This window comes from Trichechus manatus, unplaced genomic scaffold (assembly GCF_000243295.1).
Source record: "Trichechus manatus latirostris isolate Lorelei unplaced genomic scaffold, TriManLat1.0 scaffold00153, whole genome shotgun sequence".
Taxonomy (NCBI): Eukaryota; Metazoa; Chordata; class Mammalia; order Sirenia; family Trichechidae; genus Trichechus; species Trichechus manatus.
The window spans coordinates 3410463-3437715 of NW_004444089.1; the positions used below are offsets into that span (position 1 = coordinate 3410463).

Here is a 27253-nt window from a genome sequence, read left to right on the forward strand (position 1 = left end):
CTTTGTTATGCCAATTGACCTAGATGTTCCCTGAAACCATGGTCCCCAGATCCTAACCCTGCTGCTCTGTCCCTCAAAGTGTTTGGTTGTGTTCAGGAAACTTCTTAGTTTTTGTTTAGTCCAGTCATGCTGACTTCCCCTATAGCGTGTGCTGTCCTTCCCTTCACCTAAGATAATTCTTGTCTACTGTCTAGCTAGTGAATACTCCTCTCCCTCCCTCCCTACCCTCGTAACCATCAAGGAATGTTTTCTTCTGTGTTTAAACCTTTTCTTGAGTTCTTATAATAGTGGTGTTATACAATATTTGTCCTTCTGTGACTGACCAAATTCGCTCAGCATAGTGACTGACCAAATTCACTCAGCATAATGCCTTCCAGATTCCTCCATGTTATGAGATGTTTCACTGATTCATCATTGTTCTTTATCACTGTGTAGTATTCCATTGTGTGAATATACCACAATTTGCGTATCCATTCGTCCACTGATGGGAACCTAGGTTGTTTCCATCTTTTTGCTATGGTGAACAGTGCTGCAGTGAACATGGGTATGTATATATCTATTCGTGTGATGGCTCTTATTTCTCTAGGATATAGTCCAAGGAGTGGGACTTCTGGATCGTATGGTACTTCTACTTCTAGCTTTTTAAGAAAGTGCCAGATCAGTTTAAGTCATTTCATTTTCACAAGAACTCTGTGAGATAGAAGTTGTTATTGTTAGGTGCCCTCGAGCTGATTTCGACTCATAGCAGCTCCGTGTGACAGAGTAGAACTACTCCATAGGGTTTTCTAGGCTGTAATCTTTATAGGAGCAGATCTCCAGGTCTTTCTCCCAAGAAGTCCCTGGGCGGGTTCAAACCATCAACCTTTATGGTTTAGCAGCTGAGTACTTAACCATCGCACCACCGGGGCTCCTTAATGTTGCCTCGTGCTCCCGTGGAATTCATACGTAAGAGCATGAACTCATAGGGCTAGCAGAGTCATCAAGAAATGCAGTGTTTTCTGCAGGTAGAAGAACCACACAACCATCTCAGGTAGTAGAAAATTTGCCAGAGTCTCATTTAACAGCAAGGAACTAGTTAGTGCAATTGGCAAAGTCTTAAAATTGGGGGCCAGTCACTTGCATTATATTCATTGCTTCTTTGGCCATGATTCTTCCTGTTTTCTAAAGGCTGACACCAACTGTGCCAATTTTAAACCTAACTTATACTTCATAGAACTGCAGGTATTACAGATACACGGAAGGGAGCTGGGATGTCCCGGCTGTCTGCCAAACTTAGGTTTTTGGTGATTTACCTTATCTGCTCATTTTCTAAGGGACCTTGTTGTTGTTGGGTGCCGTGGAGTTGATTCCGACTCATAGCGACCCCATGTGACAGAGTATAACTTCCCCATAGGGTTTTCTAGGCTGTAATCTTTATGGGAGCAGATCACCAGGTCTTTCTCCCGCAGAGCCACTGGTAGGTTTGAACTGCCAACCTTTATTTAGGTTAGAAGCTGAGCGCTTAACCGTTGCACTACCAGGGCTCCTTTATGAGATAGATACTATTTCATATTCACAAGTTGAAGAAGAGGAAACAGGCTCGTGGGAATAAGTTTCTTTGACAGAGTCACAAAACCCCTAATTCTGAACCAGAACCGTCTTACTCCAAAGCTAATGTTCTTTCTCCTACACTATACCTCCTTAGAAGAATCCCTGGTGGCACAGTGGTTAAGCACTTGGCTGCTGACTGAAAGGTCGGTTTGAATCCACCAGCCATTCCAAGGGAGAAAACTGTGGCAGTCTGCTTCCGTAAAGATTTACAGCCTTGGAAACCACACAGGGCAGTTCTACTGTGTCCTGTAGGGTCGCTATGAGTCTGAATCAACTGAGTGGCAGTGGGTTTAGTTTGGTGTTTTATGCCTTCTTAAAATACATTGAAAATTTGTTTATTTTAAAATGATGAACGTTTAGGTGAGTACCTCCAGCACGTAGCCCTGTCCACATAACCTGTTTTAAACTTACAGGTATCTTGGATGCCCCAGAGTTTGCAGTTGGGGGATTGACCTGTTGTCTGTGGGCTCCTCTTGACCTAGGTTTCCATCTGGAGCAGCACCTGAGTGAAGTTGCATTACAGACGGCCCTTGCCAGCTCTTCCAGGCACTATGCCGGGCGGGCCTTCCAGATCTTCAGGGCTCTCAAACAGCCTCTGTCAGCCCACGCCTTGTCCGACCTTCTCTCAAGGTTGGTGGAGGTGATTGGAGAACATGGAGACGAGATCCAGGTATGTAAGGCAAGACCCCTGAGCTCACCCTTCTTCTCTCCATTTCAAAGAGGAGGAGTTAACGGCTTCCTTTAAGCCTTCTTTCTCTCGTCAGTTACTCCAGCCATTTGGGCATGCACAATTTATCTTCTTTTTTTTTTCTTAGAGGTTGACTTTTTTTTAAATAATATTTTGTTGTGTTTTCAGTGAAGATTTACACAGCAGTTTGGGTTCCTGTCCAACAATTTCTGCACCAGTTGTTCAGTGACATTGGTTACATTCTTCACAATGTGTGAACATGGTCATTACTTCCGTTCTGGTGGTTCCTTTCCGTTCATCTCGTTTCCCTGCCCCGTTACATTCTCACCTTTGTTTTAAAGTCATCGTTGACCGTTTGGTCTCATATAGATGATTTTTTAGAGGTTGACTTTTATATTTTCAAAAGTCACTCCAAGGGGAGTTGTTCTAGAAATTCAACAGATGCTGTCTGTTTTACTCCAGCTAACAATGGAAAAGCCTCTCGTGGCTCCTTTGTTGTTGGGTTGTTTTTGTTTTTGTTTTGTTTTTGAGGGGCTGGGAGAGGAAGGAGCTTGCTCTGCACTGTTTTGGCTTTTGGCCACCATCCTAGACTGCTGCTATATGCTCTCCCTGCCCAGAACAGGAGTCTCCATCGTATCCATGCAAAACACCACCACTGCCTGTATGGCTAGCCTTCAGGAGACCAGGAAGAGCTGAAGAAGTAACGAAGATGTAGCTGCCACAAGAATGACCCTATGGATAGAGCCCAGAGATTGGGGAGCTGGGCTGGTTGAAAGCCAAGGGCATTACAAGCTCTGGGAGTCAGACCAAGCCCTTCTTTGCTATCAGAAATGTTCCTGCATTGACTGAGTTCATCACAACTAGATGGTGCCCAGGTACCACCACTGGCTGCTCTGACAGGGAAGAAAATAGAGGGTCCCGGACAGAGCTGGAGAAAAATACAGAACAAAATTCAAATTCACAAAAAAAACTCCAGACTTACTGGCCTGACAGAGACTGAGAAACCCTGAGAGTATGGCCCCCAGGCACCCTTTTAGCTCAGTAGTGAAGTCACTCTTGAGGTTCACTCTTCAGCCAAAGATTAGACAGGCCCATAAAACAAAACGAGACTAAATGGACATACCAGCCCAGGGCAAGGACTAGAAGACAGGAGAGAACAGGAAAACCGGTAATGGGAAACCCAAGGTCAACAAGGGGAGAGTGTTGACATGTTGTGGGGTTGGCAACCAATGTCACAAAATAATGCGTGTGTTAATTATTTAATAAGAAACTAGTTTGCTCTGTAAACCTTCATCTAAAGCACAATTTAAAAAAAAGAAATTCTAGAGAACTAAAAAAAAGTGCTGTTTCTGCACCTCAGGAAGCCTACACACCTGTAGCCCCTAGCTTCTTGTCCTCCTTCGGGCCATGAGCCTGCTGCTGTAAATGCCTTTCCCATTCTCCATCTCTTCATCTCTGCTTTTCAGACGTTCAGCGCCATATTTCAAATGCCCACCATTCCCCTCAGCCAGGGGCCATGCTGGCCACCTTCAACCTCGTCCCCTCCCTGTTGAAGATGATCTGTTAAGGACTTCAGACTTAGGGAAATAAATCTTCTGTGTTTTTCTGCCAGCTCCTAAGCCGTCTGAATTTCCTAAGTGTGGAACCCTTACGGATTTCTTTCGGACTTAGTCAATTAAAGCAGCAGTGGATGCCTAGCTTTCCAACACGTTAACATTATCTGAGTAAATTTTGCATTTATTAACTTGATCTTCAGGAAGCTCACAATCAGCAGGCATACGCACTAAAACATGTTGGCTTTGTGTGTTTGGCAGGGTTATGTCATGGAAGCACTCCTGACCTTGGAATCGGCTGTGGATAACTTGTCTGATTGCTTGAAGAACAGTGATCTCTTGGCTGTATTGTCTCGGTGAGAATCCACCTAATGGCATTTTGAAATCAAGTATACTGTACTTAATATTTGGGAGAAGCTGGGACTTTGGGCAAAATCCAAAGAACAAATCTAGATTTGAAGGCTGTTCATGACATGAAAAATATTTATGATATTTTCTTAAGTTAAAACAAAAGCTACAGCTCATACACACACACAATATATATATATTTATACATATACCCACTCTTCACTTATCAACATGCTTAGGTTCTAAAGACCAGGTCGTTATGTGAAAATTGGTGATATGCGAAAATGGAGGATCGCCACATCAGATCACAAAATGGAGGATGACTATGTCATTACATAACTGCCAAACCACTGAGAATCATGGCCCAGCCAAGTTTACACAGAACCTTAATCATCTCAGCCAGCATTACTCTTGCCTCACACTTTGGCATTCGTTCCTGCCAGACATACGTCGTTAGTGGGCGAAATAGTAAGATAGTAGATTTTTCACTATTGTTGTAAAAGTGAAATGTCAGACAAAGAGATCGTCAATAAGTGAGGAGTAGGCGTATATATATATTTTTTAAACACCAGATGGATAGCAAAATGTTATCCCTAAATAATATGAGTATTAGTAATTTTTAATTTCCTTCTTTGTGTCTTTGAACATTTTTTTCAGATATTATGTAATCGTTATCCAGTTTATCATATTGGTAAACACAAACTAAAACTAAATCTTCATTTTAAATGAGTATGTACAAAACTCATCTGAACCATCACCATCAAAACAGTTGAAATAAATGTTGACTTTGAAGAACTTCTTACCTTAAGATCTTTTTGTTTTGTTTTGTTTTGTTTTTGCTCCTGCCAATGTTTAATAACCCATTTCAGGTCATTCACAATCCTGTATTTCATTTGTGTAATTCAGTCCATCATGCTCGAAATTGAGTCATTTTCTTATATTTCACTGGATCTGGTTCCATTTTTAAGTTGAACATTTTTTTTTATGGGTGGATAATTTTGGCATGATTGCTAACATCATACATATTTACCTACATAAATCTACAGTTTTATCTAAACAGTAAGCATTTAGCAAGAATGTTGATAAACAGCTTTATCTTTTCTGCATGAAACAAGCTTAGAAATCGTTTTCATAAACTTTTATAGATTCAAAAATTTTTTTTCTTTGACACAAACATTTACCTTCTTCTTCCTAGATAACATCATTTCAATATCTGTTCTCTATATCAGTCAATTAATAGAATATAAGTTTGTACGTATTCTATCAAGGACGAATGCATTTTATACTTACCCCTACCCAAATTCAAACAAAAGGTAAATGAAAGATCAGTCAACATTAAGGCCAACTGATGATTTCTATAGACTTTAAATAAGGTCAAGTCAGTGTTACGTTTTGTTTTGTTTAGTTTGTGAGAGTTGTTCTTGTTAAGTTTTGTTTTCCATAGCTTTCAGTTTAAGAATAAAGAGAAAGAAATTAACTTAAAAGTAGCATTTCCAAGGAATGGTGTCCTGCCCTTGTTGTTCCTCAGCTCACTGGAAAAGGTTCACTTTTCACTGATGCATGTTGACAGTCTAATGAATGTATTTATTTTTATACCCAGCTCATCATCACCGGATTTAAGCTCTAGCACAAAACTAACAGCAAGCAGAAAGAGCACAGGACAACTCAATGTGAACCCAGGAACTGCTGGTGGCAGCACAGCTACTGCAGAACGCAGCCGGCATCAGAGAAGCTTCTCTGTCCCCAAGAAGTTTGGTGTCATAGACCGATCTTCAGACCCACCTCGAAGTGCTACACTGGACAGAATCCAGGCTTGTACCCAGCAAGGCCTCTCCTCAAAAACCAGGAGCTCATCCTCTTTGAAAGACAGCCTGACTGACCCATCCCACATCAACCATCCAACCAACCTGTTGGCCACCATCTTCTGGGTCACGGTGGCCTTGATGGAGTCTGACTTTGAGTTTGAATACGTAATGGCCTTAAGGCTCCTGAGTAGACTCCTGGCTCATATGCCGCTGGATAAAGCTGAGACCCGAGAAAAACTTGAGAAACTCCAGGCGCAGCTCAAGTGGGCTGACTTCTCGGGATTGCAGCAGCTACTGCTGAAAGGATTCACGTCCCTCACCACCACAGACCTGACCCTGCAACTCTTCAGTTTGCTGACACCAGTGTCCAGAGTACCCATGGTAGACTCATCCCAGGCTATTGGTAAAGCCAACAGCACTTGCTCTCTTACACGTTCTGGTAGTGGTTGTGTTGATGTTTACTGTAACGAGATAATGTGGACTTGCCGCTTTTAACGAGGAGCCCTGGTGACACAGTGGTTAAGTGCTCAGCTGCTAACTAAACGGTTGGTGGTTCGAACTCACCCTGCGGCTCTGCAGGAGAAAGACCTGGCCATCTGCTTCCATTAAGATTACAGCCTGGGAAAGCCTATGGGGCAGTTTTACTCTGTCGTATAAGGTCGCTATGAGTCAAAACCAGCTCGACGGCACCCAACAATGACACTGCTTTTAATAATTCTGCTTAGACGGTCTTCCTCGGGAGAAGTTTTTGTTTGTTTGTTTGTTTTTTTAAATTCTATATAATGTAAATCCTAAGTATTTAGATCATAGGAGATATTTTTAAGGCAATAGCATAAAGGGAACAGAAGTAATATATATTAGTTATTTCTTTTTGCTTTCCAGACCAAAATGCAGATAATGATATTTCATTCTGTTGATCTTGTATAGACATTTTTTCTCTTACTTCTTAACTCCCAAATCTTTTTCTTTGACTGTCTTTTCCTCTTGAAAGTTCTGTTTGTTCCCTATTGTTTTAAATTAAGCCAAATCAACAAACCAGGTTTTCAATACTAGGGCATGTGGCCCAGAATTCTTTTCATGAAGCTAGAGCTTAACACAGTGTTGCTAAACCATCAGTTGTCATTGAAAGAGTCTTTCCCATTACATGTGTGAGACCTAAAATGGGTGAGTCGATGTCTTCTTAGTAGCTTTTCTTAAAATATGTTTTTGATAAAAATTTCCAGCTATTGCTTCAGTTCATTCAATCTGAGTTTTAACATCTGGACAAGTTATCCTTAAACACAAACAACTCTTAACAAGAGGGCTGTTGTCGTTGTTGTTGGGTCTATTTTCAACTCAGAGCGAACTCGTGTGACAGAATAGGATTGCCCCGTAGGGTGTTCTAGGCTGTAGCCTTTATGAACAGGAGCCCTGGTGGCCCAGGGGTTAAGCTCTCGGCTGGTAACCAAAAAGTCAGGGGTTCAAACCTACCAGCCCGTCCACAGGAGAAAGATGTGGTGGTCTGCTTCTGTAGATTACAACCTTGGAAACCCTACGGGGCAGTTCTGCTCTGCCCTGTGGTGTTGCCGTGAGTCAGAATTGATTCAACGCCAACGGTTTTAATATTTATGGAAGCAGATCACCAGATCTTTCTCCTGAGGAGCCACTGGGTGGGTTCCCACCACTAACCTTTCAGCCAGCAGCCAAGTGCCTAACCGTTGCACTCCCAGGGCTCCTTGGAAAGAGGACTCCTGTAGCGTAAAATGACAGCAGTTCAGTGCCTCCTTTGTAACTGTGCCATTATCATTGCGAATTTTTCCTGGATTTTGTGTTGGACCATATTAAACTGCTTCTACAAGTCTGTTCCGCGTAACCTCAGAATAAAATCTGTTCTCTACCTTCCCACTGTCAACAGTTAAAATGTGCTTATCTCCAGCTGTCTCTGTTCTCTCTTCTCTAATCCAGGGTTTCCACTGAATGTCTTGTGTCTCCTGCCCCAGCTGATCCAGCATTTTGAAAACCCCAATCAGTTCTGTAAGGATGTGGCCGAAAGGATTGCCCAGGTGTGTTACAGTTCTGCACTCAGGCAGAAGGATACTGGCCTTCAGGAAGGCCCAGTGTCAGGCAGAAATTACCAGGCCCAGACAGGGCAGCGATTTCCACAAAACCTGAAAATAATAACTGATATCAGCAGTGGCTCCATGATGAAACACTCAGCTACCAACCTGAAAGGTCAGCGGTTGGAACCCACTAGCCGCTCCAAGAGAAAATGACGGGCGGTCTGCTTCTGTAAACGCTGTGAGCAGTTCTGCTCTGTCCTGTGGGGTCATTAGGAGTCGGAACTGACTCAGCGCAGTGAGTTTAGGTTCATCAGTACAGTCAAGCATTTCATAATGTCCATTCGGGCAATGTCTGACCACATACACATCCGTGGTCCCATAAGGTTATAATAGAGTTCAGAAATCCCAGTTAAGGAACGGGATGTAGTGGATTTAGGCATGTCGCACTCACAATCTCAACGATCCTCAAAAACAAAGAAAAAATTCTCCAAGCTGTTAAAGGCTCGGCCCCACTGAAAGCTACGAAAATGCCTTGTATTTGGAGATACAAGATATAGAGAACTTGCTAAGGATGTGGGTTGAGGACCAAAGACAAAAGCAAATCCCTCAGCATGCTGACAGTCACTGCTAAGACATGAAGATACTTAAAGAGAAAGCAGGAGCAGACTGTGATATCAAGTTTAGTGCTAGCTCTGAGTGGTTCGAGTGCTTCAAACAGTGTTTGTTGCTGCATAATGTAAAAGTGAGTGGTGAGTCTGGGAGTGCTGATGCCAAGGCAGCAGAAGAATTTGTTGAAAGCTGAGATAAACTATTTGTAGAGGGAGGTTATTTGCCCCAGCAAATTTTTAGTACAGACGAAACCTCCTTATTCTAGAAGTAAATAACATGGTGTTCCCACAAGGTCCAAATCACGTCGTCCTATCTCACGGAACGTATCGTGGATGTTAAGCGAGGCATGACTGTAGTAACGCACATCTCTGGGTGGCCGATGCAAAGGGTCTTTTTCATTCCACTAATGAGAAAGCAGGTGGAAGTAATTGGTGAAAGTTATATGAGCTCATTAGGCAGCTTTTCCAAAAAATGGATAAATCAACTTTCCAGACCGCCAAGACTTATGTCTTCCTATTCATCAGGCTGTTTCATCCCTAATTGATTTTCTTATCTTACAAGGTTTGTTTGGAAGAGAAGAACCCCAAGCTTTCGAATCTTGCACACGTTATGACTCTGTATAAAACGCACAGCTACACGAGGGACTGTGCCACGTGGGTCAATGTGGTCTGTCGCTACCTTCATGAAGCATATGCTGACATTACCTTGAACATGGTGACCTACCTGGCAGAGGTAAGCTTTTAAATGAAGGATAAAATCTATTATAGCTTCCATGGGTAAAATAGTTACGTAGAACTGATAGTAACTCATAAATTTCCATTTACTGAAAGCCTACTATGTATAATGGGAACCCTGCTGGCACAGTGGTTAAGAGCTATAGCTGCTAACCAGAAGGCTGACAGTTCAAATCTACCAGCTGCTCCTTGGAAACCCTACTCTGTCCTGTAGGGTCACTATGAGTTAGAATCGATTTGACAGCAATGGGTTTTTTGGTTGGTATATGCTGTGGGGTCCCTGGATGGTGCAAAAAGGAGCCCTGGTGATGCAGTGGTTAAGCGCTCAGCTGCCAACCAAAAAGTCAGCGGTTCAAACCCACCAGCTGCTCCTCAAGAGAAAGATGTGGTAGTCTGCTTCGGTCATGATTTCAGCCTTGAAAACCCTATGGAGCATTTCTACTCTGTCCTGTAGGGTGGCTCTGAGTCAGAATCGGCTCAGCAGCAATGCGTTTGTGTTTGTTTGCTTGTTTGTTTGTGTGTGTGTGATGCAGATGGTTAGTAGGCTCAGCTGCTAACCAAGAGGCTGGTGGTTTGAATCCACCCAGAGGTGACTCGGAAGAAAGACCTAGTGATCTACTTCCACAAAATCAGCCATTGAAAACCCTGTGGAGCACAGTTCTACTCTGCTGTACATGATTCATCAGAAACCCTGGTGGTGCAGTGGTTAAGAGCTATGGCTGCTAACCAAAAGGTTGGCAGTTCAAATCCACCAGATGCTCCTTGGAAACGTTATGGGGCAGTTCTGCTCTGTCCTATAGGGTCATTATGACTCAATGGCAATGGGTTTGGTTTTTGGGTTTATACATGGTTCACCATGCACTGAAGTCAGCTTGACGGCAACTGGTGGTGGTGGATTATATGTTAGAAGAGATGCTGGGCAGAATCATTTTAAATCCTCACAGCAACCTGGTGATGGAGATACTATTACAATAAAGAGTCTGAGGTTCAGCAAGCTTAAAGAATTTGCCCTAAGTTTAGGAGGCACAGCCAGCTTTTGAAGCTAGGCGCACCTGACTCCAAAGTTGAAACGCCTTTCTGTTTACGGCACTAATGCCCGTCGGCACGTGATAGAGGAAAGAAAATTTTATCCTAACTACTCTAGGTGTTCAAATATTATTTGAGGAGTTACTATGTGGCTTGATATGTTTAATGGTTGTTTGCTCTGAACTAATTAAGAAAGCATACATTTTGAAATCAACTTTTATCTTTGCTTTTTATATTTTTTTTTAAACTGCAGTGGGATTTTACTTGCATACGAATGTGTTTCTAGCACATTTGTTACAGTTAATTGTTTATTTCCTCACGTGCAAACTGCCTGTTTGTTTTCTTAAACCACTTTTGGTGTGGAATTTTGAGCATTTACTGGGATCACTTTATCAATTCTTCGTACTGAACAGTAAACTTTTATCAGTGATGTCTGTCACATATATTTTCTTTTCACATATATATTATTTGCTTTCCTTTTTTAAAATGGAATTAATTTTTTTCTGATTATGAAAGCAGTATTTGTTCGTAACAGAAAATGTGTAAGGTACAGAAAAGTAAAGAAAATCATCCAAAATTATATTATGTAGAAAGAAACACTTAATATTTTGTTGACTTTCTTTTTCAATTTTATTGCTGTATAACACACACGTTCACATCAAGATTGGCATCATCTGTTATAGAGATGGTTGTGTATCCTTCCTCTTTCACCTGATGTTATCTGATATCCTTAACATCTTGTAAAATGTCGTTTCTCTATCAATTGCATATTTCATCATACAATTTACCGTACAATTTTATCATGGATCTGCTTCTCTAGAGTTCAAAATTTGTATTGTTTACAGGACTTTTTGATGTGTGTGTGTGTGTGTGTGTGTGTGTGTGTTTACCATCATAAATGACACCACGGAATATCTCCTACATAAATCTTAATGTTTGTTTCTGGCTTTGGAAAAGTCCCTAAAAAGTATACTTACTGTTTCAAAAGATATGAACTTTTTTAACCTGTTCAGTCTTTGCCAGGTAGATACCTAAAGGACTGTCTTTTGTTTTAATTTGTGTTCTCCTGGTGATTAACGGTGTTTGGTGCTTTCTTTTTCAGCTTATTTTGTTGTATTTCATTGCGTGGATTTTATATTTACACATTCAGCCCTGCCCACACTGCCTCTGACCAGACCTTCATTTCTTCAGTAGTTAGGATTTTATTTCCCCTCCTGATGAAATAAGGAGCCCTGGTGGCGCAGTGGTTAAATGCTCAGCTGCTAACTGAAAGCTTGGCAGTTGGAACCCATCTGCTGCTCCATGGGAGAAAGACCTGGCCATCTCCTCCCATAAAGATGACAGCCTAGAAAACCCTTTGGGGCAGTTCTACCCTGTCCCATGGGGGCCTGTAAGTCGAAAATTGACTCAATGGCACCCAACAACAATCACAGCTTAAGGAAAATTGCACCCATAAAGGCGTTGAAAACCATCGGTCCTTCCGTGTTGGAATCCAGCGTCAAGTGAACTCTCCCTGTGTTCTGCCCTCCCGCCCGTCCCACAGCTGCTGGAGAAGGGCCTCCCTAGTATGCAGCAGTCCCTGCTCCAGGTGATGCACGGTCTGCTCAGCCACATGGACCTTTCTGTCCTTCCTGTAAAGCGGTTTAACGTGGAAGTTCTGAAGACCATTGAAAAGTATGTGCACGTGAGTATTTGAATAGCTTCACTTACAAACCGGGACGTTTCCAGAGAGTCATTCTGGAAAGACCGAATTTTCACACGTAGCTTGTATTGGCTGTGCCTCTGCCAAGCTGCGTGGGCATCAAGGCAAAATCCATAGGGTCAGAGTAGGCTGGCAGGCTGGACGCTCAGTCAGAGTCGATGCTGCAGTCCACAGTCTGTAGGGCAGGCCAGCAGGCTGTGAGCTTGGTGGGATTTTATGCTGTAGACTTGAGGCGGAATTCTCTGGGAGACCTCCGTTTTTGCTAAGGCCTTCACCTGATTGGCTAAGGCCTACCCACATTTTCAAGGGTAATCTCCTTTGCTTACAGTCAACTGCTTGTAGGTGTTAACTGCGTCTGTGAAGGCCCTCCCCAGCAGCACCTAGTCTAGGCTCGATTAAATAACTGGACTCTGCAGCCCAGCCAAGTTGACACGGAAGACGACGCGTTTTTCTCCGCATCTCGTTTGTCCCTTTGTTTCCCCTCGGGCTTGTACTCAGTGAGTTGTAGTGTTCACGGGCAAGCGCTAGGTTTGCTCTGTTTAAACCCGATGACAGGGCCGTACAATGTAGATTTTACACATTTCTTTCCGTCTTCACTTCACCTGTCACGTTCCTTGCAGGAATTACTTAACGCTGAAGTGATTCCGAAGCACTGTTTTGCTCATCTTTCGGGTGGCATTGCGCAAATACTGGTTGTGCTGCAGGGCAGGCATTCCTTGACAGTGCCCCCTGTCACAGCACCCACGGAGACAGGGTCGCTCCACATCGGCCTGCTAACCAGGTGCCCATTTCATCAGCTGACTCGGCTGCCCACTCTGTCTTAGGCCTGTGGGTTTCCAGGGTCTTCTTTTTCACAGTGGCTGATTTCACATTTGAACCATGATTTCCCTCGTACAGAATTTAACAGCAGAGGGAATATGTTTTATGTCATGTGCTTTTACTCCAAAGCCTAGAAAGAAAGAGAGAGAGAGAGAAAGTGAGAGAGAGAGAAAGTGAGAGAGAGAGAGAATGAGTAAAAGAAAAGGAAGAGAGGAAGGAAGAAAGACATAAAGAAAGAAGGAGGGAGAGAGTGGCTGTCATGGTTTGAATCATGTCCCCAGAAAATGTGTGTATCAGTTTGGTTGGGCCATGATTCCTGGTACTGTGTGATTTTCCTGTATGTTGTAAACCTGCCTCTATGATGTTAATGAGGGAGGATAGGTGGCAGTTGTGTTGGTAAGGCAGGACCTGATCTACAGGACTGGATTGTGTCCTGAGGCAATCTCTTGAGATATAAAAGACAGAAGTGAGCAGTGAGACAGGGGGACCTCATACCTTCAAGAAAGCAGTGCTGGGAGCAGACCACGTCGTTTGGACTGGGGTCCCTGCGCGGAGAAGCTTCTAGTCTGGGGGAACACTGATGAGAAGGCCGAGAGAGAGAGAAAGCCTTCCCCTCGAGCTGACACCTTGAATTTGGACTTTCAGTCTACTTTGACTATGAGGAAATAAACTTCTCTTCATTAAAACCATCCGCTTGTGGTGTTTCTGTTATGGCAGTACTAGATGACTAAGACAGGGACGAAGAAAGAGAGAAAAAGGAGGGAGGGAGTGAGGAAGGGAGGAAGGAAGTGAGGGAAAGAGAAAAAAATTATCAAGTTGGTTTATCTATGTTCACTAGTTTTGTGGGAGAAGCACCTGTCTATGCTCTGACCGGGATCACAGCAGAGGGTCCTGGACAGAGCTGGAGAAAAATGTTGAACAAAGTTCTAACTCACAAAAAAAGATCAGACTTACTGGCCTGACAGAGACTGGAGAAACCCCAAGAGTATGGTCCCCAGACACCCATTTAGCTCAGTAATGAAGTCACTCGCGAGGTTCACCATTCAGCCAAAGATTAGACAGGCCCATGAAGCAAAAAGAGACTAATGGGGCACACCAGTCCAGGGACAAGGACTAGAAGGCAGGAGGGGACAGGAAAGCTGGTAATAGGGAACCCAAGGTTGAGAAGGGACAATGTTGACATGTTGTGGGATTGTTAACCATTGTCACAAAACAATATGTGAACTAACTGTTTAATGAGAAACTATTCTGTAAACCTTCATGTAAAGTACAATTAAAAAAAAAAAAATCAAACACACACATACACACAAGAAAAGTACCTATCTTCCTGGGGATTGTCAGGGAGACCAAGATGATAAAACAGAGTGTAAAGAAGAGTGGGATTTTGCCAGGCAGATAAGGAGGGGAAGGGCAGACCAGGGAACAGCATCAGTAAAGCACAGAGGCTAGGAGACCCAGCCTGGTTTGAAGAACTCCAAGTGGTACCCTGGGGGAGATTACCTCTTAGGCCATGCTTAGAGTGTGGGTGCACCCTGTCTACAAGAGGGAGGCCTTGAAGGAGTTTAGCAAGGAAGTGGGATGTTCTAACACATTTTAGGAAGATCAATTCAGCAGGAGTGGATTTGATGGACACAGGTGGAGTCTGGAAGCAGGGCGGCCAGTTAAGAGGCCATGGAAATAGTTCAGGTAGATGGTTCAGCTGAGCCAGAGCCCACAGGAATGGGGAGGAGGAAATGAATTATCAGGGGAGAGGAGCTGAGAATGGCTTCCAGATTCCTGGGTGAGGCAATGAGGAAGGCGTAGACCGAGGAGAGAAATGGGCTGAGTATGAGGAGTCCAGGAAAAAACAGAAGAAAGGGTCAGTGACATAGGAGACAGCAGGGAGGACTGCAAACTGGATGTAGGGAGAGTTTTGAGTAAGAGGAAGTGGTCAGTAAGAAGCCCTGGTGGCACAATGGTTAAGCACTTGGCTACTAACCAAAAAGTCAGCGGTTCAAGCCCACCCATCTACGGGAAAAAAGACCTGGCGATCTGCTCCCATAAAGATTACAGCCTAGGAAACCCTACCGGGCAGTTCTACTCTGTTACATGGGGTTGCTATGAGTCGGAATCGACTTGAGGGCACCCAACAACAAGTGGTCAGTAGCATAAAATGCACTGGGGATTTTTTTTCCAAATTAAGAAAATACGGTGTTGGCAAAAATGGTGCCTCGTTATTTTAAATTTTTATTTATTTGAATGCACAGTTGGTCATTTTTTTTAAATTTGCTTTTTTCTAAATGTAGCGCATCTTATGTATAAATTGTTATTTGCCTTTTATTTATCAGGGAATTTCCTGTGCTGTTTTAAATGAGTGAATTCTGACTGGTCAGAAGTTTCAGCAGATGCTTTAAAAACTAAAGTTATGTTTAACCATGGAATGTTTTATTTCCTTCAGAGCGTTCACTGGAGAGAAGCTTTGAATATCTTGAAGCTGGTCGTTTCTCGATCTGCCAGCCTTGTCCTGCCTTCCTACCAGCACAGCGATCTTTCGAAAATAGAAATCCATCGAGTGTGGACTAGTGCTTCTAAGGAATTACCTGGGAAAACCCTGGATTTTCACTTTGATATTTCAGAGGTACTTAGCTGTGTTTCCTATTCCCAGGAACTTCAGCGTGAATTTGTCCTGACAAAGGTCAAAAGTAGTTGCCTGGGAAAATAGAGACTTACTCCTTTTATATTTCTTTAAAATAAAGACTTCTAAGGCCCAAATTGGAGTCCATGGGTGGTGCAAATGGTTAATGAGCTCAGCGGCTAACCGAAAGTTGGGAGATCCAAGTCCACCTAGTGGCACCTTGGAAAAAAGGCCTGACGATCTACTTCCAAAAAAATCAGCCATTGAAAACTCTATGGAACACAGTTCTACTCTGAAACGTGTGGGGTCACCAGGAGTCGGAATCAGCGGTAACTGGTACTAAAAACCAAAAACCAAACCCATTGCCACTGAGTCGATTCCGGCTCATAGTGACCCTATAGGGCAGAGTAGAGCTGCTCCATGGGGTTTCCAAGGCTGCAGTCTTTATGGACGCAGATGGCCACATCTTTCCCCAGCAGAGCAGCTGGTGTGTTCGAACCGACATTTTGGTTAGCAGCTGAGCACTTAACCACTGTACCACCAGGGCTCCTTACTGGTATTACTGGTGCTTAACTCATGTAGTTGAAGGTATAAAAATTCTTTGTCTTCAAGTCTCTCCTTCCCCATGATCTCTTGAGCCCTTCCAAAGCAGAAGGTGTGATCTATTAGTCTTTGTAACCACAGCACCTGGTCCAGTGACTAACACACAGTAAGCACTTAATAGACGTTTTCTGAAACGCTGCTGAATGAATGAGCTCACGTAAGGAAGAAGCCTGATCTGCTCACAGGGCACGTACTTGCACTGTTAAGTAGATTATATCCATGTTGAGTTTTCTGACGCAATAGAACTCACTGACTTTTTATCCTTTTTGTATTCAGAAAGAGATTATATTTTGCTGCCTTTGTGATACCTGTATCTATATTTAGTACATATATGATACTAAGGCATCTATTCAATCCTTTCCCATTTTTAGCATTTTTTACATTGCTATGGGGAAAAAAACTACTGTTACTCTTCGACATGAGTTTGTTCTGGTCCACTGAGGAGCATAATTTACATAATTTAGATAAACATTTAATAATTGAGGGGGTGTAACAGTTGGTGATGAAAGCTTGGGAAGAGGGGAAAGAGTTTTGTCTCTTCTTGTGACTATAACAAATTCTCTCCAAGCTTAAACATCTGAAAATGGACTCTGTTTGCTTCCCTGAGCATTTTGCTTCAATCCTCATCAGCGGTTTCTAAAGCATGTTTGAGAACAAGCAATTAGATTTGTTTTCAGCTGATAAAGAGGATGGGAAAATGCTGAAGATGCAAACTTACTAAGAATGCATGTTTGAACATCAGGAAAGTGAACCTACTTGTAACACTGAACTTCTCTAATCCGGTGTTTAATCGAAGAAGCAGTTCTTCGTTTTGATCAAAGATTCTGTAAAAGAATCTTGATCAAAAAGTGGGGGGATGCAGAACAGAATTTCTAATTCTCAATGAAATCCAGACTTTCTGGAGCCATTGAGGCTATATGAGCCCCGAAACTATTTCCCTGAGATAATCTTTTAAATTTTAAACCTTAAACCAAAACTATTCCCTGAAGTCGTCATTGACCAAAAAATAGCTAGCCTATCTTAATTAGTAAAAGTACGCCTGCTGTGAGCATTGTGCTCTTTTAAAGAATTATCTGTGTGAGGTCAAATTGACAAGGGCAGCTCAAAAAGTTGGATGGGATGCTTAGGGGGCAGTGAGTTTAAGATGACGGTGGTGGAAGAAAGTGGAAAAGAACAGCGAGAATGGTAGCACCACTTGAAGAAAATAAACAATGTCACTGAATAGTCCATGTAGAAATTGTTGAAATGGTTCATCTTTGGCTGTGTATACTTTCACCAAAATAAAAAAATAAAAGCAGTTGTTGGGTGCCTCTGGATTGAGTGGTCCTGTAGACCGCAGAACTATTAATGAGACAGAAGAACTTGTGCATTTGTTTTCTTTTTCCTCCAGACACCCATCATTGGGCGGCGGTATGACGAACTGCAGAATTCTTCAGGGCGCGATGGGAAGCCCAGGACGATGGCCGTCACCCGGAGCACGTCCTCCACCTCGTCAGGCTCCAACTCCAACGTCCTCGTTCCTGTGAGCTGGAAAAGGCCTCAGTATTCTCAGGTATAAGATCCTAGACTCAAAGGAAACTGTTTGGCAGGGATTCGAGGGTACCCACGAAGCCCAGTGGAGGCAGTGGTGGTCCAGTGGTAGAATCCTCACGTTCCATGCAGGAGATGCGGGTTCGATTCCAACGCACCTCCTGCACAGCCACCACCTGTTGTCGGCAGAGGCTTGCATGTTGCTGTGACGCTCAGCAGGTTTCAGTGGAGCTTCCAGACCAAGATGGACTAGGAAGAAAGGCCTGGTGAGCTACTTCTGAAAGTCATCCAGTGAAAACCCTGTGGATCACCAGGGTCCAATCCACAGTCAATCACGGGGATGACGCAGGACCAGGCAGGGTTTCATTCCATCGTGCATGGGGTCTCAGTGAGTCGGGGACCAACTGGACGGCTGTGAACAACAACAGTAGCGACAACATTGAGCCCAAATGCCCCGTGACCCACCCTTCCACTGCTCGCCGTCCCACGTTGCCATCTAGGCTTTAACACTCCCAGTGGCGGGGACCTCACAGAATTCCAAGAGCCTGTTGATCTTTGAACAGCTCACTACACTGAGTTGAAGGCTGACTCTTTGTTGCTTCCCCCACTAGTCCTAGTTCTCTTCCTTAAGGCGTAGAAGTAAAATCTGATCTCTCTTCCACACGGCAGCCCTTCAGACACTGGAAGAAGTCCTGGCCCTCTGCCACTCATCCAAATGGGTCTTCTTTTCTCCAGACGACACAGCCAGCCATATATGATAGGGCTTCCCACCCAGGTACCACTCTGGCTGCTGTCCTCTGAGCGTGCCCTGAGAGCGTGGTAGCCCTGCTTGGCGTGGACTGCCAGACTCCGCCATGCTTCTCCTGCCTCAGCCCCAGTCTGCATCACAGTGTTGATGCCGCTGGGCTCACTGCCAAGCATTGTATTCAGGGCACTTTGGGTTACAGGGACCCTGGTGGTGCAGTGGTTAAGCACCTGGCTGCTTACTGAAACGTCGGTGGTTCGAACCCGCCGTCTGCTCTGAGGGAGAAAGATGTGGCGTTCTGCTTCTGTAAAGATTACAGCCTTGGAAACCCTATGGGGCAGTTCTGCTCTGTCCTACAGGGTTGCTATGAGTCAGAATGGACTCGACAGCAATGAGTTTGGTTCTTTTGGTTTTCTTTGGGTTACATGTGACAGAAGCCCACTCAGAAATTGCCTCAAGTGGATAAGGAGTTGATTAACTCCTGTATCTGAAGGATCCGGATGAATATTTGACTTCAAGCACAGCTAGTGTCCAAGGTTCAGGAACTGGTTCTTTAGACTCTCCTCTTGTTCTCACTCTCGCCTCTTCCCCTCCCAATGTCTGGGCCCGCTTACCTCTCTGTAGGCCTTACTCTCAGGCAGCATCTTCCCCTGTGAGGCACTAGTGACCTCAGGCGGCTCCACCTTTACCTGGTCTTTGGCTCTGATGATCCTGATGGAGAGAGGTCCTTCTCGCCCCTGATGTCTGGGGCAATCCTAGAGAAAGACTCTTGCAGGGTGTGTGAGGGAGAAGAGCCATTCCCAAGACAGAAAGCGGAACTGTGTTTCCAGAAGGGGGAGTGGATGCTGGGCAAGGAGAAGCAGCTTGATGGCATGGCAGCGAGACTTGCCCTCACTCCTGAAAGTTGTTGTTGTTGGGTGCCATCGAGTCGATTCTGACTCATAGCAACCCTACAGGACAGAGTAGAACTTCCCCATAGGGTTTCCAAGACTGTAATGTTTATGGAAGCAGGTCACCAGGTCTTTTCTCCCATGGAGCTGCTGGTAGGTTCTTGAACCACCACCCTTGCTCAGTTAAAGCAGCCAAATGCTTTAATCATTGCACCACCAGGGCTCCTTCTCTTCCTTGTTGTTAGAAGCCATCATGTTGGTTCCAATTCATAGCGACTCCATGTACAACAGAACAAAATGCTGCCCAGTCCTGCACTATCCTCACAATCGTTGTTATGCTTGAGCCCATTGTTGCAGACACTGTAGTTCAATCTGCCTCATTGAGGGTCTTCCGCTTTTTCGCTGACCCTTTACTTTACCAAGCATGATGTCCTTCTCCAGGGACTGATCCCTCCTAATAACATGTCCAAAGTATGTGAGACGTAGTCTTCCCATCCTCCCTTCTAAGGAGCGTTTTGGCTGTACTTCTGCCAATTCAGATTTGTTCGTTCTTGAAGGTTAGGGGAATAGAAAGCGTGCCTAATGCCTGCTGGTACATGGCGGGTTCTCGGTAAGCACGTTACACTGAGTGGTGCTGACCATACTTTATTATGGATTCGGAAAAAAGAAGAAAAATATACAGCCCGATTCCATACTCCTCTATATTCCTTCTGGAATTGTGAACGGACTACTCGGATTTAGGGGACTAGTTTAACGAATCTTCTTCCATACCCTCAACATCGAGGTCCTCTACACTCTGACCTTGGAAAGATACCATCCTGACTGTCCCTTCTGTAATTTGGAAAGAACATCTTGCACCCAGTTCTACTCAGAAGGAAAACCCATGAGTGGTATTGACCTCCTAGCGGTCTCCAGGTAACAAACTTAAATCAGATTAAAGGAGATGGGGACGTCATTTCTAAGATATTAGGAAGGTAGCTTTAAGAGCAATTCTAAAAATGTTCTACATTCTAGCTTGGTAAGTAGCGTTTGGGGTCTTAAAAGCCTGTGAGCGGCCATCTAAGATACTCCACTGGTCTCACCCCTTTAGGAGCAAGGGAGAGTGAAGAAAACAAGATACAAGGGAAAGATCAGTCCAAAGGACTAATGGACCACAGCTACCAAGGCCTCCACCAGACTGAGTCCAGCACAGCTAGATAGTGCCCGGCTACTACCACTGACTGCTTTGGCACGGATCACAACAGAGGGTCCCAGACAGAGCTGGAGAAAAATGTAGAACAAAATTCTAACTCACAAAAAAAGACCAGACTTTCTGGCCTGACAGAGACTGGAGAAACCCCGAGAGTATGGCCCCCGGACACCCTTTTAGCTCAGTAATGAAGTCACTCCCAAGGTTCACCCTTCAGCCAAAGAGTAAACAGCCCCATAAAACAAAACGAGACTAAAGGGGCACACCAGCCCATGCGCAAGGATGAGAAGGCAGGAGGGGACAGGAAAGCTGGTAATAGGGAACCCACAGTCAAGAAGGGCGAGTGTTGACATGTCATGGGGTTGTTAACCAATGTCATAAAACAATATGTGTACTACATGTTTAATGAGAGACTATTTGTTCTGTAAACCTTCATATAAAGTACAACAACAACAAAAAAAAGCAGTTCTAAAGAACATTAACATGTTGTAGGCCCTGGAACCCTGACAGTTAAGCAATTGGCTACTAATAGAAAGATTGGTGGTTTGAACTCATCCAGCGGCTCCACGGGACAAAGACCTGGTGATCTGATTCCATAAAGATTACGGTCTAGAAAACCCTATGGGGGCAGTTCTACTCTGTCACATGGGGTTGCCGTGAGTCAGAATCAACTTGATGGCACCCAACACCAACAACACTCTTTCTTTTCATTTCAACTCACCAATCCTGAGAACTACTTTATATATGTCATTGAAAAATGTGATGATTTATAGAAGAATCTTCATGCTTAAGGGGCTAGAAAATAAGGTTTGTGAAGAAAACCAAAAGGGATAGAATCTGTTTAAGTTTAGGAAGAATAAATTGAGAAAGGCTTTCAAATAATTGAATTGTTTCATTCTGCGGAAAAATAAAGTTATTCTCCCATTTGTGGAAAACAGACTCGTGCCATAATGTAACACGGCACAAGTATTCCAAAAGCCTTACTAACACTGAAGGTTGTAATATACAGTCAAAGATTCTCAAGAGGAGTAATTAGAATATCCTCTGAAGAACCTAGGAATTGATTTTCACTCCCCCGGGATAACTTAGATCAGCACCATCCAATAGAAATGTAATGTGAGCGTCATTTTAAATATTCTAATAGTCACCGTTAAAAAACATGCACCTTTAAAGATTAATTTAATAACATATCTTATTTAACCCAATATATCCAAACTTTTATCATTTCAACATGCAGTCTATATGAATAATTATTAATGAGATATTTTGCCTTTTTTTTTTTTTAATATCAAGTCGTCAAAATCCAGTGTGTATTTTATACCCCAATCTGCACTGGCCACATTTCAGCGCATCATAGCCACGTACGGGCAGTGGCTACAGTATGAGAGAGAACAGATGTCGATCGTGAGATTCCTTGATTCAAGGGGGCCTGTGTGTTTCTTTTCCAGAAGAGGACAAAAGAGAAGTTGGTGCATGTCCTGTCTCTGTGTGGCCAAGAAGTCGGATTAAGCAAAAACCCGTCGGTAAGTTTCCGCATGCGTCACGCTCATCTGGGCGCCGTGTCTTCCTTGCCTGGGGTTGGTTTTCCGCTTCGGTCATAGTTTCGAGGACCCCACTATGAATTACAAGTGTTGGGGTGACACCCACCATCTAGACCATCTAGTCTCCCCACGCCATGATTTTTAATCTCACCTGGTCCAGAAACAATGAAAGATTTTGTTGGCTATTTGCTCCAGTTTATCTGTGAATAAATACTCAGGGTTTTTTTCCCCCCAATTTATTGTAGTTTTTATAAGTAAGCCCAGACTACCTTAAAATAAATTCATAAGTATCTGCTTCACTGCTATATATAACGAATGTTCCTTTTGGATGTAATTTTGCTCTCTGTACGCACACCTCTTGGAGCCCTGGTGGTGCAGTGGTTAAAGTGCTCAGCTGCTAACCATAAAAATCAGCGGTTCAAACCCACCAGCCACTCCATGGGAGAAAGATGTGGCGGTCTGCTTCCATAAAGATTACAGCCTTGGAAACCCTGTGGGGCAGTTCTACTCTGTCCTACAGGGTCACTATGAGTCGGGATCAACTCAGCGATCATACCAACAACAACACCCACCTCATGCTGTGATGTCACTATTTTACTCACACACAACACAGATGAAAATGATGATATACTATCATATGTATTTTTCTCATATAAACCTCCCCTGATGTTATAGTAAAAAACGAAAACATGCAGTTAAGCAATGAAAGACTGAAGTATTAGAAGTAAGCTTCTAAACCTTTTATAAAATTTAAAAAATTCAAATGTGTGTGTGTTTGAGTATATTGTAGCGAAAACAATAAAAATTTCAAGAGTGGGTTCAGCAGGTATTTTTATTTCATCCATTATGACATCTTTATTATTAACAGCATAAGAAAGTACAAACTAACTGACTTCCCAAATGCAGGAAGAATTGGCAAACAAATGTCTCTGCAGAGCTACTTTGTAAATGCCACTATGTACCCGTTCTTGTAGCTCAGGGTCACATGAAGTAGAGGTCCATGAACTCTTGTTCAAGTGGAAAGTGATCTTTCTTATCATCTGGATAGACACCCCAGCCAGCCTCCGCTAAGCTTTGCCTCCACTTAAGTACCCTTTTTAGTGATTGATTGGTGGGTTTGTTGCTGCACCTACGGTGTTATTTACAAAGCTGAGGGCGCGAGGAGGCAGGGGCAGACAGCTCCTAGCCCACAGAGGAGAGAAACAAGGTCACTTTGCTTCTGCGGTGCAGCTGCGGCCAGTGGGAGCTGTTGCGTATTACCATTACGGTTCCCACTTTCTCCTTCAGACCCATACTGTTCACCTCTGCGTTGAGGCCCTTCCAGCTAAGAGTATGAACCAGGAGTACTTTTGAAACGAGAGAAGCAGTACTAAGTAGGACAGGGTGCCTTAAGCTGAGAAAACTGGAATTCTAGTCTTTCGTCTCTCGATGACTAGTGGACCCTGGGTGTTCTTTAAGGAGGCCTAGTGGCGCAGTGGTTAAGTGCTCGGCTGTGAACCTACAGTTTGGTGGTTCATACCCACCCAGCGGCTCCAGGGGAGAAAGACTTGGCAATCTGCTTCTGTAAAGATTATAGCCAAGAAAACCCTACGGGGCAGTGCTACCCTGTCCTGTAGGGTTGCTGTGAGTTAGAATCGACTTGACGGCAACAGGTGTTTTCAGCGAGTGTGGGTGTTCTTTATCTCGTATACCCATTTGCGATCTGTGTGCAAAACCGTGTGTCATTTACCACTTTACACGACTGTGACACAAGTCGTGTGACTGTCCTGAAACCCCAGAGAAGGAAGCACACTGACACTTTCAGCTTTTCAGAGAGATTTGTTATATTGCAATTCTTATAAATGATTACCTACTTTTGAAGGAAGATGAAGATTTTATAATGCTATATATGTAAAGAGTACTGTCGATTTTATTTAATACCAGTCTACGTTCATTAGAGGCTAGGTAGCAAAACATTTAGGTTCCTTTCCAATTTATCATTTCCACACAGTTCTATCCAAATGCCCCAGTAAAAAGAACACTAAACTTAGAAGTTAATTTTTAAGAATATTAACATACTACAGACTTTAATGTAAAACTGTTTATTGTTGTTGTTTTGGGAGGAGGGTGTTGATTTTGTTTTGTTGTAGTTTAAATCAACAAGAGAGGAACTGAAGTGTAAATTATGGACATGGTCCCTCAGCTAGCCGTCCGTACTTCCGTACTCATCGGCTTCTTTCTCTTATTCTTTACCCAGTTCCCGGTTTACCTCTGAAGGGGTTAAGTCCTTTGCTCTCACATTCTACAAGAACATATCCTGGTATCAGTATCCCTTAAAACATTATTTATATGAATGTGATAGGTATGTGTGTGTGTGAATGTGTATCATTTTTAACCTTGGTCAGTTCAGAGACAATGGAAACTTTTGTTGGCAGTTCCGGTCTGTGTGTGAACATATGCTTAATTGTTTTACACGCACCACCCACAAACACACACACACATTCAGGTAGGCTTCCGTCTGCCTTAAGAGGCAGCAATGTGACTCCTGAACGTTTTCCTGGTGCACGAATGTGTGTCTTTGCAGCAAGTTTAATCTGAAGGCACCTGTCCAACATAAATAATAAAAGAACATTCTAAAAATACCCACTTAAGGAATTAGATGTGTACTGGAAATACAGTGGTATGAAGAGCCAATTACCAAGTTTTATAGCACAAGCAGCTGACGGAAGAAGCATTTCTCAGGAGAGGGCTTTTCTGATCCTAGGTGATTTTTTCGTCATGCGGGGACTCGGACCTGCTGGAGCACCAGACAAGTTTGGTTTCTTCTGAGGACGGCGCCCGAGAGCAGGAGAACATGGATGACACGAACAGTGAGCAGCAGTTCAGAGTCTTCAGAGATTTCGACTTCCTAGATGTGGAGTTGGAAGATGGAGAGGTACAGTGTATTCTCTGTAAACGAATAATCCTGCTTGACCTTTTCTTTGACTTGACAGTCTCTCTTTACCTGCTCAACAATGAATTTTTGTCCTACGGTCTTTAGTTGGAAAGCTGTAAACTTTATTGTGAATCAGCTTACTCAAAGTGCAGCGGTGTAGCTGTGGCAAAAGTGACCACACCCTTCCTGCCTGAGCCCACAGTGAACGCTGCCAAGTTCTTTCTAAGTGGCAAAAGACCTTCATTTTAATGACCACACCAAGCCTTGGTGTGTCTGTGTGTGTCTGTGTGTGTCTGTGTGTCTCTGTGGGTAGCCCAAAGGTGAACTTAAAAAAAAAATCATAAAAACCTTCAAGTTCTGAGTCTGTTTGGTGGTATACCCGAGGAAAATATGCTAAGCATTTAATTATTTTAAACGTGAAATTGCTCTAATTCAGTGGCTTCAAAGCTTGCCTGCTACAACATGAGATCTGGGCCCGAGGGCGCCGGCGTTTTGTGCTGTTTGATGAAGTCATTAGATAAATAATAAATAAAACAGAACGCGCACGAGCCCTTGTGTGCCCTAGGCCAGCAGCTCTAGTTCAGATGCCTGGAGTGTCTGAATTCAAGTCTCAACCAGTAAGTGCAGAGTGTTTATTCTGACTGATGATCACTGTAGTGAGATACTTCCAGTTATGAATCATGGTTTTGAAAACTGGCGTTGGGAGGAGGAGCACCCCCACCCCCATCGCCATCATTTCGAGAGCTTATTATGGGCATGGAGGAGGCCTGGTGGCTCAGTGTTAAGCGTTTGGCTGCTAATCGAAAGGTCAGCAGTTCGAACCCACCGGTCACTCCACGGGAGAAAGACCTGGCGATCTGCTTCCATAAGCATTACAGCCTTGGAAACCCTACAGGGTTCTGCTCTGTCCTGTCGGGTTGCCATGAGTTGGAGTCAGCTCGACGGCAATGGGTTGTTTAAGGGCGTTTTCCAGCTGAGAGAGTCTTCTGCCTCGTGGGATGAAAATGAAATGACTTAAGTGAGATTAAACTAACTATTCAGTTGCCGACGAGTCAAGTTGGACTCATGACGACCCATTTGTGTCAGAGTACAGCTGTGCTCCACAGGGTTATCAGTGGCTGATCTTCTGGAAGTAGATCGCCAGGCCTTTCTTCTGAAGCACTTCTGGGTGGACTCAAACCTCTAACCTTGCAGTTAGCATGAACGTGTTAACCGTCTGCAGTTAGCAAAGGTACAGATGCCTGGTACTGAGCGAGCCTGGCTCGTGGCGTTACTCACCACTTCAGCTCTCGTTGAACTAAGCACACCCTCTTCCTAAGACAAAGGAGCTTTCTGCTAGTCGTACAATGAAAATGGAGGCCCATATTCACAGTTTATTATATCCTGTGGAGGATGTTATCATTGTTAGGTGCTGTCCTGTCTGTTGCAGTTAGCAAAGGTACAGATGCCTGGTACTGAGCGAGCCTGGCTCGTGGCGTTACTCACCACTTCAGCTCTCGTTGAACTAAGCACACCCTCTTCCTAAGACAAAGGAGCTTTCTGCTAGTCGTACAATGAAAATGGAGGCCCATATTCACAGTTTATTATATTCTGTGGAGGATGTTATCATTGTTAGGTGCTGTCCTGTCTGTTCCGACTCATAGCGACCTCATGTGACGGAGTAGAATTGTCCCATATGGTTTGCTTGGCTATAATCTTTATGGGAGCAGATCTCCAGATCTTTCTCCCGTGGAGCCCCTGGTGGGTTTGAACTGCCAACCTTTTGTTTAGCAGCCAAACACTTAACTGTTGCACCACCAGGGCTCCTCAGTGGAGCAAAAGAGGCGTCATTTTCCCTTCTCAGCCAAAGGAAAACGTGTAAAGTGGCACGGCTTGGCAGGAATGGCGTAAAGCAGAGGAACCAGACTAACGAATTTCATCCCCATCCTGATAAAGGAAGAAAAACCTGAGATGCCTGTTACTTGAAAGTAAATAGTTTCCTAGTTTTTTTCAGTGCTAATGAATAATGAATACCACACCTTTCTTCTAGGCTTCTCTCTGTTTCTTAGCGAACACAGAAGTATTTTACAGTGATTATTGTATCTTATATGATTAAGATATCATGAGAAACTCAAGGGGTGAGAGTGTACATTTTGTCCAAATAGAGTAACCCGTTTGAGAATGTCTTGCCACCTCTCCATTAAACTATAGTAAGAGCTCCTGCCGGGCTTACAGAGTGGCAGAGTAAAAAATGGCCTGGGCTTCGGGGTCAAGCAGGTCCAAGTCTGAACTGCAACCATACCACTCACACTTTAAGTGTGAATGCTGTTTCTCC

The 27253-nt window shown here is 43.7% G+C and overlaps 1 protein-coding gene across 1 annotated transcript in view; it reads left to right on the forward strand.

The window, feature by feature from the left end:
• Window positions 1-27253, forward strand: part of FRY (FRY microtubule binding protein) — a 314552-nt gene that overhangs the window by 240640 nt on the left and 46659 nt on the right. Inside the window, exons 38-47 of the mRNA XM_023740362.1 lie at window positions 2073-2260; window positions 4093-4187; window positions 5780-6387; window positions 7929-8026; window positions 9194-9364; window positions 11936-12076; window positions 15351-15530; window positions 17521-17682; window positions 21933-22007; window positions 24769-24939. Coding sequence (XP_023596130.1) covers window positions 2073-2260; window positions 4093-4187; window positions 5780-6387; window positions 7929-8026; window positions 9194-9364; window positions 11936-12076; window positions 15351-15530; window positions 17521-17682; window positions 21933-22007; window positions 24769-24939 — 1889 coding nt within the window. The remainder of the gene's footprint in view (window positions 1-2072; window positions 2261-4092; window positions 4188-5779; window positions 6388-7928; window positions 8027-9193; window positions 9365-11935; window positions 12077-15350; window positions 15531-17520; window positions 17683-21932; window positions 22008-24768; window positions 24940-27253) is intronic.